At 44.7% G+C, this 14,316-nt stretch overlaps 1 protein-coding gene across 1 annotated transcript in view; it reads left to right on the forward strand.

The window, feature by feature from the left end:
- Positions 1–14,316, forward strand: part of tecta (tectorin alpha) — a 41,393-nt gene that overhangs the window by 11,852 nt on the left and 15,225 nt on the right. Inside the window, exons 6-12 of the mRNA XM_080844933.1 lie at positions 77–333; positions 412–538; positions 742–858; positions 5,971–6,278; positions 10,198–10,355; positions 10,501–10,689; positions 12,621–12,738. Of these exons, the coding sequence (XP_080701059.1) occupies positions 77–333; positions 412–538; positions 742–858; positions 5,971–6,278; positions 10,198–10,355; positions 10,501–10,689; positions 12,621–12,738 (1,274 nt within the window). The remainder of the gene's footprint in view (positions 1–76; positions 334–411; positions 539–741; positions 859–5,970; positions 6,279–10,197; positions 10,356–10,500; positions 10,690–12,620; positions 12,739–14,316) is intronic.

A 14,316-nucleotide genomic window follows, 5' to 3' on the forward strand; every position in this document is an offset into this window, starting at 1 on the left:
CGAAACGTGTGTCTGTGTCTGTGTCTGTGTCTGTGTCTGTGTCTGTGTCTGTGTCTGTGTCTGTGTCTGATCACAGGCTGGAGGAGCTCTTCCTGTGTCTGAATGAGTATCGGTCTGTCAAGTTGTCGGATGTGCCTTGCACCTCCTTGCAGCTATTACACATCTCGGACAACCGGCTGCAGGACTGGGCAGAGGTGCGCAAGTTTGGCCTCATGTACCCAGGCCTCCAGACTCTCATCCTGGCCAACAACCAGCTATCTTCCATCGACGAGCCTCAGGAGTCTCTCTGCCGACTGTTCCCCCAGCTGCGCTGCATCAATCTCCACAACACAGGTATGATGGGTGCACACACACACGCATGCTTGCACACACATTAGAGTTTTTACTTATATGTTTAGTTTTAATTTCAAGGTCTGAGTCGTTGGGAGGACATTGAGAAGCTGAGCATGTTCCCTAAGCTGCAGGAAGTTAAAGTAATGGGGGTTCCATTACTGCAGTCGTATGGTATCACAGAGCGGAGGAGTCTCGTGGTGGCACAGTGAGTAGCACAGATACGATCAAAATAAGATTGTGAATCAAGTGCAAACTTGCCATTCGATTTTCGATTTCATATTATTGTAGGAACATGCTGAAAAGATTCGATATTCACAATTGTTTGTGGTTCCTTTCTTGATGCATGGTCATGCCAGTATGGTATGGTTGTTGTGGGTACACAGCTGAGCTTCTGATGGTTCCCTACAGGCTACCTGCAGTCACCATGCTGAACGGGAGTATAGTGACGCCAGGGGAGAGGGAGGACGCTGAGCGGTTTTATGTCCGCTACTACATTGAGTGCCCTGAGAATGAGCTTCCCCAAAGGTATCAACTGATATATGTATTGGACCATATTTACATTGCATCCACCTTGACCCGAGAACCAGTGTCACTATAGGGCCAGGATGTACATTCAATCGTTATGAAACTTTACACAATGATAAATGACAATGAAAAAATTGTTTCCAATGGTTCAGGTTTGGAGAATTTATTTTAAGGATATAAAACATAGAAAAGTGAATGGTATTTGTTGTAGTCCTACATAGCCTATTTAGGAACAGAAAATCTATTGAAGTTGTACTTCATATGGATATTGAATGTCTATTTATGAACTGAAATACGAAAAACTATAGAAATCATCCTCTACGCTGTCGAAAAGAAATTAGTTGTGAAAGCTGTTTAGTTGCCTTGTTGTCACCACTATTAGTCCAAAGAGCTCAGCTATGCTCTGTGCAATTTCAGTGGCTTCTTCATTAGGAGGATTCTGTTCCACACAAGCAATGTATGCTCTACCAGGATAAGCTAAAGCTAACAACAAACGACCAGTTAACATGTGACTGTAGCTGAGACAAATCGAAAAAATGAATGAGATGGTATGAGGGCTGAGAATGTTATCAATACTTTTCTCATTGTACATCACTTTGATTTCCTGGAATGTGAACAAACTCTTTGACCAATCATGTGATACAAATGCCATGTGATACAAAATTGTCCAATCCCCAGGCAGAATTTATGTCCCTGACAACGGCATGTGTTATTTGTATACCTCTATAAAAAGCTCTCCTATTGGCTAACATCCTATTCCCTTGAAATGAGTGAATATTCATAAGGAGCTCTTGAAGAGGTAAATGGCTACACCAAACTTGATATGATCAGGCCGAGGAAAACTGATATAAAATGAATAACAGATTTCACAGTCCTTAATTGCCAAATAAAACTGTGATGAATATATACCAGAGGCTCTCTTTCAGAGGTTTGGGCTGTGGGGAACTCATTGCATATCAGTCACCTCTCTCAGTTTTCTTTTACGAGCCAATAGCATCTCTGATCTAACACTTCCTGGATCCTTCACTTGACATTATGTTGCCCATATGTCTTAAGCTGAACACCCAAAGTGTCTCTGACCTTTTCCCCCATGTATGCATGGCATTTTCTTGGTGAGGTGCACTGCGTCACCTCCTACCCCATCCTCTCTTAACCACAGTCCTCCTCCCTCGCCAATCTGATTGGAATTCTGTGGGGGTCCTGGCAGGTGTCGGAAAATGGATCGCCCATGCCTTTTTGCCCACCACATTCCACTTAACCTGGGAGAATCCGGGGGAGGGATTTGTGGGGAAAGAGTAGAGTGGACTCCCCGACAGGGGAATCTAACCTTTGGGAGACAATGTGGCCAGTCTCTACTTCCTCAAAGGCTCCTTTGTCTCAGAATACTCTGATCGGAAAACTGATACGCAAGGTGGCAGGTTGATTTTTCTTTTCTTTTTTTTTATTTTCCCCTCACCATCTCTCCTCCAGTTTTCTATTACTTAAAAGGGACTGAGGTGGCAGCATTTTTTTCTTTTTTTTCGCTCTCCATCTCCTTTCCTCTTTCTTACCCCCACTCTGCTTTTCCTTTCTTGGCCTTTAAGGGGATTAAAGACCAACCTGTCATGAGTAACCACATACAGCAGACCTCAATGAATTGTCAGAGCAATCATTACAGTCATTTCACAGAAACGGGGGGCGGGGCTCATTTCAGGGAAGAGAGGTTCATATGGAGGGTGGGGGTTCCAGCATGGCTTTACACAAACAGATTGATGGAGTGAGAGGTGTGGTAACTCATCTGTAAACACTTCAGATAATGAGATGGTGTCAGTGCCAGAAGATGATTTGCTGTCAATGAATGTGAATGTGAGTTCAAGTGATCTTGGCAAATTTGAAGTTCAGGTCCTACCATCCTTTGAGGTATGTTTCCTTCGTCGTTGAACAGAGTTGCTTTTTGTCCCCTTAGTTTGTTGTTGTTGTTTTCTCCATTGTCCTCAACTGTAATTGCCAACTCTCTGAGGGTTCCATATTTAACTAGGACTCAGAAAGTGCAGGCCTCAGCCAAGGCTAAATGCCCTACCTCCCAATGTTAATGGGAAAATTAAACCGTGGATCCGCCCAGAGATTCGGATCTGCTACAAAATGGGTTCTTCGTTGGCCCATGCTACACCTCCACCAAGTTTCATGAAAATAGACTAGTTTTTGCATAATCCTAATGACAAACAGACAGACAGACAAACAAACGGTAACGAAAACATGACCTCCTTGGCGGAGGTAAAATGTAATGCCGTTGGTCCTGTTTGAGACAGTGAGGCTGTCTGTCGTTCCTCTTTTGAACCTGTGTACCCACCATCGTCCCCCGCCCTCCCGCCCCATCCAAAGATCAGAGCTGGTCACAGCCTCTCACATTAAAGCCGCCGAGACAGCAGAGATCTGACACAGGCCCGGGACACCTCAGTGCCTTTGAGTAACCGTAACCTTGGCCTGAGAGGGAGAGAGACAGAGCAGGAGAAAATGAGACTCCCTTTGAGAAACCTTAATCGCGTCTACATCAGTGTTTGGCTCAAACAGAGTGTTGAAGGGGGGGATTTAGAAAGATGGGTCAGAGTGGGTGGTGGGGGGCAATACAGATAGAAGTGAACATGGAGGCTTGACCGGCGTTGAGTAACCGTAACCTCAGCCAGAGAAAGAAAGCAGCTGTGGGAGTCTCCAGGCCAGACTACCTTTGAGTAACTGTAACCTTGGCTATCAGTGCTTAGGCTTAAGACCCATAGTGTTCTTTCTCTCTCATCATAAAATGGGGACATGGAATGTGTACTGGGCACGGCAGAGGAACTGAAGGGCCGGACCGCCGCCTCTAAGCGGCACCTCAACTGTGTTGGGAAAAAATGGCTGGAGCTAATCTGAGGTCTTTATTAAAACTAACCGATAAGAGTTGAAAAGAGTGGACTAGAGGGGAACGGTATCAAAGGTAGTAATAATACAGCTTTAATCGTGGCCATGTTGGTTCTCTGTGGTTGAGGGGGGGGGGTGGTGGATGAGAGGAGAAGGGTAGATTAGAGGTAGGAGAATGGCCAAGGAAGGGATGAGAGGGAGAAGGGGCTGAAACGGAGAAGGGAGGAGGTGGAAATAGTGGCAGCAGGTGCGTGAAAGAACACAGAGGAAGAGGGGTTAGAGAGCTCCAGAACTCTTGATGGCCTTTGAGTAACTGAAGCCACGGCGACGGGTGTGCTGGGCATAAGCTGCCCTCTGAAGCAGAGCGAGGAGAGGGGGAGACCGAGGAGAGGCGAGGGGCTGAGAGATGGAGGCGAGAGGGGAGGCTGACAGGAGCGAGGATAAGAGGAGAGCTGGAGGAAAGTGAGAGGGGTACATTGATTGATGGATGTGAGAGATAGAGGCCTGACTCGTGTGGAGGAAACATAGATTCATTTAGGATTTAGAGTGCCCTGCGAGTGTGAGGTGCTTTGGGAAGGGAAGTTTTGAGAGGAGGGGGAACAGATCAGATACATCCGACAGCATGTCCTCCTTTTACATAGGTGGAGTCATCAAAGAGGAGATGGTGTTAGGCAGAGTTCAGACTAGAATTCTAGTTTTAGTTAATTTAGTTTGAGCTTTTCAAAAGACAAAATTATTTCTTTCCAAGAATAAATAATCTCTTAGGATTCAGTGAATTGTGCTAAGTGTGTGTGCAAATGGTTATACGTTATCCCTTTTTCTGAAAAGCAGTGAAATTAAATGAACCATTTTCTTTTAAATAAGCAATTTGAAATATCTTGCAACTAGTTACAGATTATTGAAATGTCCTGAATTCATTTTTGAATTCCTTCAGATAATTTTGTGATGATGTTTAACGCTATTAAATAATATACACTGTAATGGATATTTTTTTCCTTTTTTTTTTTTTTTTACCTTCCTCGAGAACCTCTCAGACACAAAGAGCTACTTGTAGTATGCGGTATCGCTCTATGTTCTTGCTCAGATGATTTTGTAGACATTCTGTACAGTGAGGCATTGAGTGTAATACAGTCTCTCTTCTATTGTCTGGTGTCATCTTAGATACTCCTAATGACTGGGCGAGGAATCCAGGGCACCTGTGTTATCACTGCTAATGTGATTTAGCCGCGTTTAAGAGTGCTAAGCACACTAAATGAGAGCTTTGAGTGAATCGGGTCTGGCGGACAGAATGGCACTTTGTACAGGCTAAATTCCCATGGCAGGGCAGTGAGCTTTAGGCACAAACCCAGGCCTGGGGCTTGCTTTGTGGGTAGACTTTTTGGGCAGGCAAGGGGAAATTGCTTTGATTGGCTCAGCTGTTACAGTAGCTCTCAAAGCAAAGTCTTTCTTCCAGATTTTATTTAATCGTTCCTGGGCCTTATCTCTCCCCCAATCCCCCTGTGGGGGTGGGGGGGTGAAAGCTTTCTCACGGCAAAGGACTCGTTGTGCTTCACAACCATAGTCTTTCTCCTTCCCTCCCTCTCTCTTTCTCTCTCTGTCTCTCTCTCTCTCTCGCTCTCTCTCGCTCATTCACTCACGCAGAAACCCCTCAGACACGGTTAGTCATACGCACATAATCAGACTCACTTACTCCAGTTTGCCCTGACTAATACTCTTTCTGTACCCTCATTCTCACATAGGTTACATTCACTTCTGAAAGCTCTTTCCTTTCATTTCCCTGAAATCATCCTTTTGCTTCAGTGCTCGCCATCTAGAAACTTGGAAGAGATGCATATGACTCAACTCCGGCCTGTGCCTTACGAAACAGATCGATGTCTGATAAGTGTCATAGACAGTGATGCCCACTTTTAGGTGCTTCTGAGATCAGCAAGACTTAGACAATTCAATTTAAAGGAGTACTCCAGGAACAAATGTGAAATGCGTTCACATTTTGCATAGCTCAGGTTACAGGAAGTTGACAGGAGGGGTCCTGGGGTTTCCCCAATTTCCTGTCTTTTTTTTTTTTGTTACACTTTTAAACCCTTACATTTATAGAATTCCTTCCTATAGAAATCCACTTTAGTAACTTGACCTATGAACTTTTTGACCAAGTTGAATTTGGTACAAGTTGTTAATCCACAGAGTATGTATTAAAAGACTGTAACACTTGTCCAACAATCCTCTTTGTGGTGTGCTCAGGTACAACAACCTATTGGCTCAGTACGGCCGCCTAGAGCCTCTGGCAGACGTGGACCTCCGTCCTCAGAGCAGCATACTGATGGACGTCCGCTGTGGGGAACACGTGGAGCGGCTGAGCCTCAAGCTGGACCAGACGGTGGCGGAGCTGAAGAGGACACTCAGGCCCGTGGTGCAGCTGCCGATCAGCAAGATGAGGGTGTACCACGTCGCCCCCGCCCTGGGGACTCAGGAGCTCAAGTACGGCGGCCGGGCCTTGCACTCCTACCAAATGCGGGACGGGGAGGAGATTTTGGTGGTGCCCAAGGATCTTTAAGGGGTTTTAGTGGGGGCACCAGCATACAGCGACCACTGCAGCCTGCCTGGCTCCTGAGGGGATGAGCTGTCCAAGAGGTCCTTAGTGGAAGGCTTGTCACCATCTTAGCAAAATCAAATATTCACCCTCCCATCTAAAGCATCCACATTGGCCATGAGGGCCTTGTCTCAGTGGTCTTTTAAAGAGCAAAGATATGCTTGGCCATGTGTCATGACGAAGAACTCTTTTTTTTTTCTGTTTGTTTTTAAGCTTTTACCTGTTCCTGTCACTCTGACTATGTGTTTGTTGTGTTTGTTGTGTATGTGTGGTGGTCAGAGAAAGGGACCATCTCAGGAACTGCTTCTGATCTTCTGAATATATAGCTCGATGAGGAATTCCCCGACCTTTGTATAGATTTTAAGATGTTTAATAGGCACACTGACAGTATGGACCGCACCTACATGCCTGTGTTGAATCATGAGGGTCTCAAAGGGATCAGTATCTCAGAAGTGACTGAACACATACCTCAAGGCTGCCTGGGATCAGACTCTGAGAAAGGGAGAGGGAGACTTGGGGAGGGTGGTGGTGGTGGTGGTTGTGGGGAGGGGTTCCTTGTGGACTTCCAGCTCTGTCTCTCGTTTGAATGATGTAGCTGAAGTCGACGGTGGCCCAGCCGTTGGGCGGGTGTGTGGGTGGTTGTGTGTGTGTGGGGGGAGGTGGCCACATACACTAAACCCTAACTGGCGGGGGTAACCGCACACCGTCCACTCTGTCAGGCCACTTCCTCTCCGCTTGGATTACAGCGGGTTCACCCAACGGGCTGCAGCCCCCTATGGGTTCGCATGTCCCCTGTCTGAGCTGCAGCTCACATCCACACGCCCAACACCTCCATTAGCATTGGTGTCGGCAGGCTGCCGGTACTCCATTTCACCGTGGTGACTGGCTATTCAGCCATGTTTGGCCAATCAGCGCCTCTGGAGTCATTTCCACCACCCACCCTGGCTTCCCATCAGACCACAGATGAGCCCCTACACACAACAGTGCACCTGTCTTGATGTGTATCTAGTAGGGTTTTTTCTAGAGCCAAGCTACCATTTACAGTGGTCCAAAACAATAATCCCGTTCTCTTCATTTTCTAGCAGCCATTTTATGAGTACTATATTCAAATAATGCTGGTGTAAGTTCCAATAGTCATGCTATTATGATCACAAAGATATGCTTGATTTCTGATTGTATGATTTCTTTTATCATTCTACTGATATTCAGTGTGTCACCAGTGATGTTTGATATTACTTAAGGTTTTATGCTTTAGGGGCACAGAAGTGTATAGAATTTTTTAACCATATCTTAACCACCCTAAACTATTCAGAGTTTATGAAAACAATTTCAAGCTGCAGTCAGTGGTTTTTGTCTAAACCTACATCTACAGTAATGACATAGCTGAAGGATGATGGCTGACAATGTTTTTTAATTATCTATGCATGTTGATTCTTTGTTTGAGGTGTGTCATGCATTTGTTGACAATTTAGAAGGGCCAGATATGTATACAAATATGTATAAGTACAGAAAGAAAGAGTATAATGTGCCCATTAATACTGGATAACACTGGTTTTTATTCATCATGTCCTCAGAGTTAAATTATCATTGTTTGACAACAAAAACGAATAACCTTCCCTTTAACCACTTTGAGTTGGGGAAACTTGCCAGTGACTTGACAGGAAATTTGGTCCTGGCACTTGTGAATTTACTTTTGATAAGATTGGGATTTGTAACATGGCAAACATTATAAAATACCATGCTAACGTTTCCCTCAGTTGTCAAGCCAACAATATACTCCAGGCCAGCAGTGGCACTAAAGAGCAACAATGATACCGGTGTTAGTTTGCCAACTGGGGGGAAAATGTACAAAGTTCACAATCGGTAGATTTTTTTTTTAGCTTAATTCATCTTAGTTATCAAGTTATATATGAAAGCCTTTTAAAGTACTATTATTGGCAAGGGTCTAAGTCTCTATTGCTGCTGTTTTTGCAGAATTCAGTTTATCTCATGTATCCAATGTATTCTCTCTTAAGTTAATGGATTGTTTAGAACTATGCTTAAAGCTTTACCTGCGAAACAAATGGGAGTCAATGGACAAGATGGGAAAGGAAATAGACAGCTTTATCATAGCTACAGCTGTGTTAAGGTAACCAGTAGATTGTGGATTTACACACATTTAAGGAAATCATGAACAATATATTCCTACAATAGTGCCCCTATCATATTTCATTAATCAAATGTGAAAAAAAGCCAGTTCATCTGAATGTAATTCAGGAGTCCAACATACACCAGGTTTCTCGTTTTCTGTCAGACCTTTTGTTTTAACACATGGCAGCTTCAGTTACTCTCTGCGTGCCTTGAGGTGTCTGGTTCTTGGGGTATTCCCCCTTCTTCTCCACTTTTTCCCAGCAGAAAGGGCCTAATCTGGGGTCTGGTGTTATTCTGCTGCCCAACGTCTTTGGTTTCAGTGCTCTGCCTATGCAACTCTACACCAGAACGGAGTGTGAACGGGGAGCTCAAGACCCATTAAGAGTCTCAGATTAGCCAGGAGAGGTGTGGGCATGTGTATTGTATATAGAAGGATATGGGTTGCATTGGTGTGTGGTTACATATAAAGTTTTTCACCCCCCTCACTGTTTTACATGCTGTAACTGTCTTGTGTTATAAATGCTCTATTGACTGTGTTGCAAAATCAGCCAACTTCAAATCGCACATGTAAGGTAATTCATAGTAAGAAAAATAAGAGATTATGTAAATTTATAAAATATTCTATAAAATAGTTAAATATTTAATGTATTTTTAAAAAAAAATGTAGGGGGGCACTGTGGTGTGAGTCAATAAGCCCCCCATTTACAGGCTACAATGCCCGCGGGGACACAGGTTCGATCCTCTCCCCACGTCTTCACTCCTCCTCACTTCCTGTCCAAAAATACTTCACTGTCCTATCTAAAAGAGCCCATAAATAAATCTTTGAAAGAAAAAAAAGAAATTTAGAATTTACTCTTTTCACATTGTTATCTCAATACTTTTGCCTATATATTTTTTATTTCCAGTTCCTTTTGCCTTGCTTTTGGCTCGTATCAGGCTCCTTATTTGTCCTTACATTTGCATTATCACTGGGAAATGGTCCTGGCCTTTTAAATGCTTTTCTTAAACTTGATTTGACTGGAAATAGAGTATAAAATACTGCTTTTCTGTCCTTTTGGATGTTTTCAGATGGCATGTGGAAAAAGCACATCGACCGAATAGAATTCATTTTGGGGAGATTGATTGTTGTGTAGTTGTATTGTGTGATTTTTCTGCATTATGAGCAAAAAAATAAACAATATTTGACATTGACTTTCACCTTGGAAACACTGTTATCAGCAACCCTAGTCTTGAAAACCATCACACCATTACAAACCTTGCAATAACACTTGGTGCTTCTGCCATTAGAGGTAATATGAGTCGAAACAATGTTGAGCACCTGTTACTTTCACCAACTCTTTTAATTATTTCCCGTGGCCATGCCCACTGTGTTCAAGTTGCAGTATGGAAGTGCTTCCCTGGCTGGCTTTGATTTGTTTTGGTGCTGGACTAAGGCCTCATCAGTGGGCCCTAGCACAGGATCATCCAACTGGAGCCCGACCAGTGGCAGAATTTCCTGGCACTCTCCAGCGACTTGGCTGAAATAATAATCAGGCTTAATTGGTGTCACTGAGCCGGGGGCACTGAAAGAGCCCTCCCCTCCTTCCGTGCCCACAGGTGTAGGGCCCACGTGCCAGATTTGGCCACGGTACAAACATTCACACACACACAGACACACACTTCCACCATTGATTAGAACAGGTCTACTGTCCGGCCAGACAGACGACCAGACTTACCCCATCCCCACGTGCTGGACGCTTGGATTGCAGGCTGTAAGGAGGTGGGTTGCCAAGCCAGACGACCAGACTTACCCCATCCCCACGTGCTGGACGCTTGGATTGCAGGCTGTAAGGAGGTGGGTTACCAAGCCAAGCCAGACGACCAGACTTACCCCATCCCCACGTGCTGGACGCTTGGATTGCAGGCTGTAAGGAGGTGGGTTGCCAAGCGAGCAGGGGCTAATGGCTAATGCAAGGTCACTAGAGGGTAGGTCAAGAGGGGCATGAGAGTTGAGAGCCCCAGGTCAGGAAGGGTGTTTCTAAGAGTTTTTTAAGCCCCTGTTCCATACCTAGGTACAGCCAGCAGGTAGCCTGATCTACCTTATGCTCCATGAGCAAGTGCAAAGAGGGCTGAAGGAGGCTCATTGTGTGCCCATCAGAGAAGTCATTTTGGGGAAGGTTTGGGTTACCAGATGGGGTCTCCGCATTATGGTGAAGTGGAAAATGGAGGCGGCCAGGGCAAGGCCAACTTCTGGGCAAAAGGTATGGGGGCAGGAGTTAGAGAACAGAAATGAAAGGATTGGATGACCTACCTAAGAACCTGTCCAGGATCTCATCTATGGAATCAACGCTGATGGTTCTACCTGAACGTAGTTGAGAGGTCCATTTGTCTCATAAGTTTGAACCCTTTCCCACGCTGGGCTTTTGCCGTTGACAAGCCATCGTTGTCTGGATTAACACAGAGGCAACTGGGTCAATGCTGATCTGATAGGATGCTTTCCCTCGACTGGGTCTTTGCCTAGCGCTTTGTCAAAGGGAAACTATAAGTTGCAGTTGGCTGTGCGTAGCCTGTCATTGTGGTCAAAGGTGTATCGGTTCATTGAAGGATGGAGGTAGAGGAGCCCAAAATGCAGTGCCATGTTTGCTGACCCAAAAAAAGTCAAAAGCAATACTTTCCTCAGCAAATACTTAAAGTGCAGTGTGTGAGTGTGTGTAGAAAACAGAGAAAAAAACTAATACCAAGAGAGGGGTAGAGGAGAGCAGGTCAATGAGGTCCTGGCATGAGAGCCTTAATGCTTTCTCCCTCCAAAATCTATTACATGTTAGTGAGACGATTACCACCATTCTCCATCCCAGTACCGCGAAACCAACACAGCATCATATTAAGCCACTGCAAACAGCCCTGGCCCCTAGATTATATATTGTTGTGCTCTTCCCCATCGGTGGTAGCAGTACTGGTATGTGTGCATTTACACAACAAGGCGTCGGTGGGTGTAACGGAATCCTCCACAGAGAGCCTTGCGGCAGTCATTGGGAGAATCCAGGGTCGGCCTTCTGTCCTGCAGCCTTTCACACATCCTGCCCAGCCCCTGCTCTCTGGTTACCCCCACTGTCCACCTCGCAACAAAGCCACGTCTGACTCCCATCCCGCTCCCATCTTCTTCCCAGAGCCGATGGGCATGGATTCACCTGTGATTTCCCCTGCTTGCGGAGCAAATCTCCCCAGAGATCTATGGAAATGAGGCCCCTCTGGGACCGACCTCTGCGCTTTGGTTGGTGTTGCAAATGAGCCAGCTCTTAATTAGCGGGAGGAGACAAACAAAATGTAGGGGGGAAGTATGTGTGCGCCCGCACACACTTATGCACTCACAGACTGTCCTAAGTGACTCATGTTAATGTTGTAACCTTACCCTGCCGTGCTTTTTTTTCAAACAAATAAAGCAGGTTTTTTTCCTCCGTGTTTTCTTTTGTAAATAAATGCCCCTGAGGTGGACTGCATTGCGTTTGCCTTGTCTGGAGGGAAACCTTCGTCTCACAGAGCATATCCTTTGGAGAGAGCTGCTATTGGGGGAGCCGTGGGCCTGATCCAAGTGGCTGACATTTCCTTCAGAAATCCTCTTTGTTCGGATAGTTTTAGCCTCCACGCTCAGGAAAACAAGGTCTAGCTACTTTTCCTTTTTTTTCACTTAACTTTCGTCTCCCCTCCCTCTGTCTTTTCTGTCTCCCCCTCTCTTTCTCTCGCTCTCTCTCAGTCGTCTCCCTCTCCTTTTCCCTCTCGTTTTCTCTCTCTCGCTCGAAACACCTCCAGCCCCTCTCTCCGTCTGCCCCCCACCACCACCACTCCTCCCCATCTACCTGTTCCCCAAAAGCTGATCTCAGATTAACTTTAACACTATCCCTGGTGAAAAAGGGAGCTAGCGCCTGCTGCGAGAAAGGCACCCTCCTCTACTCCACTAGCGCAGGACTCCTAGAGCTCCCACCAGCCCCTCTCGCATCAGGATCACTTTCTCCAGACTTCCCCACTCATATCCAGTGGTCGTCCGCCAGCAAGGATTGGTCAGATCTTGACGCTCCTGTTCTTGTTACTGTTAATCCTTAGAGTTGGAGCCGTGGCCGTTTCTTTCGTTTGCTCGGGCGATCAGAGGCTCCGGTGTAGCGCCTTCCTTTTTCTGCCCCTCCTGTCATCTCCTCAGCCTCCACCTGTTGCCCTCCTGCTCGGTGGATGGTACCCAGGTGGATGGGACTCGACTTTGCTCTGGCGGACTCCGGATGCCACAGGTGACGTGCTGAACATCGGTCCTCTGACGGCAGGTGAGTCTCCCTCCCCACACACCTGTCAGATCTACTGTTACATCTTTGTTTTGTCTGTCATGCGTGGTTGCAAGCGCAGAAGTCTTTTAATCAATTACTGATGTTAAGTCTTGAAATTTGACCTTCTTTGGGATATTAGATGTAAATTAATGATAAATGGTCTAATTGTACTTTAATATAATTACATGATGAGACACGCATTTCTGAAATAATTGATTTAAAGATAATTGAGAAGAAAACTTTTTTGTAAATATAAAACGTAGAAACCTTGTCACACTGTGAACATACTTTACTTTTACAAACACTTTTGAAAGGTCAGTGAAAAACTTAATAAGTAAGTTGTATCTTATACTTAAGTTATAAGTTATATCTTGTAAGATTTTGTCTGTAAAATGTAAAAGGTCTCCTCTTGACTTAGGCAAGAGGATTCTCCAAGAATCCACTTGAGAGAATTTGAAATGCTCCTCAAGGTCCTGCTAAGCATCCTCCTGAATTAGGGATCCAGTGCTTTGCTCTTATTTGATCATCTTGTGAAAGCATACACATACTGCCAAAAGGTCTACCGGAGAAGACCAAATAGATGTGTTTGATACCAATACTTAACACTTCATAACACACATGTGACGTGTTTTATAAAGTCATTTTTCATTCCTACATATTATACCTTATATTTAAATCACTGTATAAGGTGTTAGAGATGTATCCACTGAGCTGCTTTAAATGCATATTGTTTTGTGTTATATCTACATATTACTCATGGATGTTATCAACATTCAAATCTGATTGAATAATGACTCTTGGGTCACATATAGCTCAAGTGAAGAGCACTGAACTTGTTGACCCCGACCCAACATTCTCCCTTGAGTCAGTGCAGTTTTTTGAGGTAATAGGTTATAACATAACAATGTAAATGCTATGACCAGTTTATTCTCACTGCAGGAAATAAATATAAGAGTAATTTACACAGATGAATGGGCGATGACAGTCAAATGACTCATTATAGTCATGTGAAATTAAACAGATACCTTAAGGCAGTTCACTTGAACAGAAGATAAAGATAGTAAAGATTATATCTCCAATCTCATAAACCATTGAACAGAAACATTGCTTGCCTGTTCTTACCCTTAAAGGGAACTTCAATGTGCCCCTTATGGATTCTTGCTGCACAAGACACATGGGTGCATAATGAATATCCATGTCACTGAGCTTTCCTTTGTCTTATAATGAGAAAGAAACAGGTTAGGAAACTATTCACCAAAGAAACTCTACTGCCTTTCTCTTTCATATTGAATTGAATTGTTTACAAACGTTAAGGCTAGTTGGGTTTGATGATAATGATAATAAATCAATGAGCTTACTAGCAAGTACAAATATCACTCTCATGTTTCCTGAATCACAAGGACTAAGGAAAGGACTGACCAGCACTCTGTATGATAGCAGCTGACTTGTGCAGGTGTTGGACCACCCCAGCTCCCCTGTGGTTGAGTGAAACACAACCCAAAGGAAAGGTACGGATCAGTCACCCTGCCTAGAAAGGTTACTTGATAAATAAAAGCATCTGCTCTCAAGTTTGCCAAT

This window comes from Sprattus sprattus, assembly GCF_963457725.1.
Source record: "Sprattus sprattus genome assembly, chromosome: 1".
Taxonomy (NCBI): domain Eukaryota; kingdom Metazoa; phylum Chordata; class Actinopteri; order Clupeiformes; family Clupeidae; genus Sprattus; species Sprattus sprattus.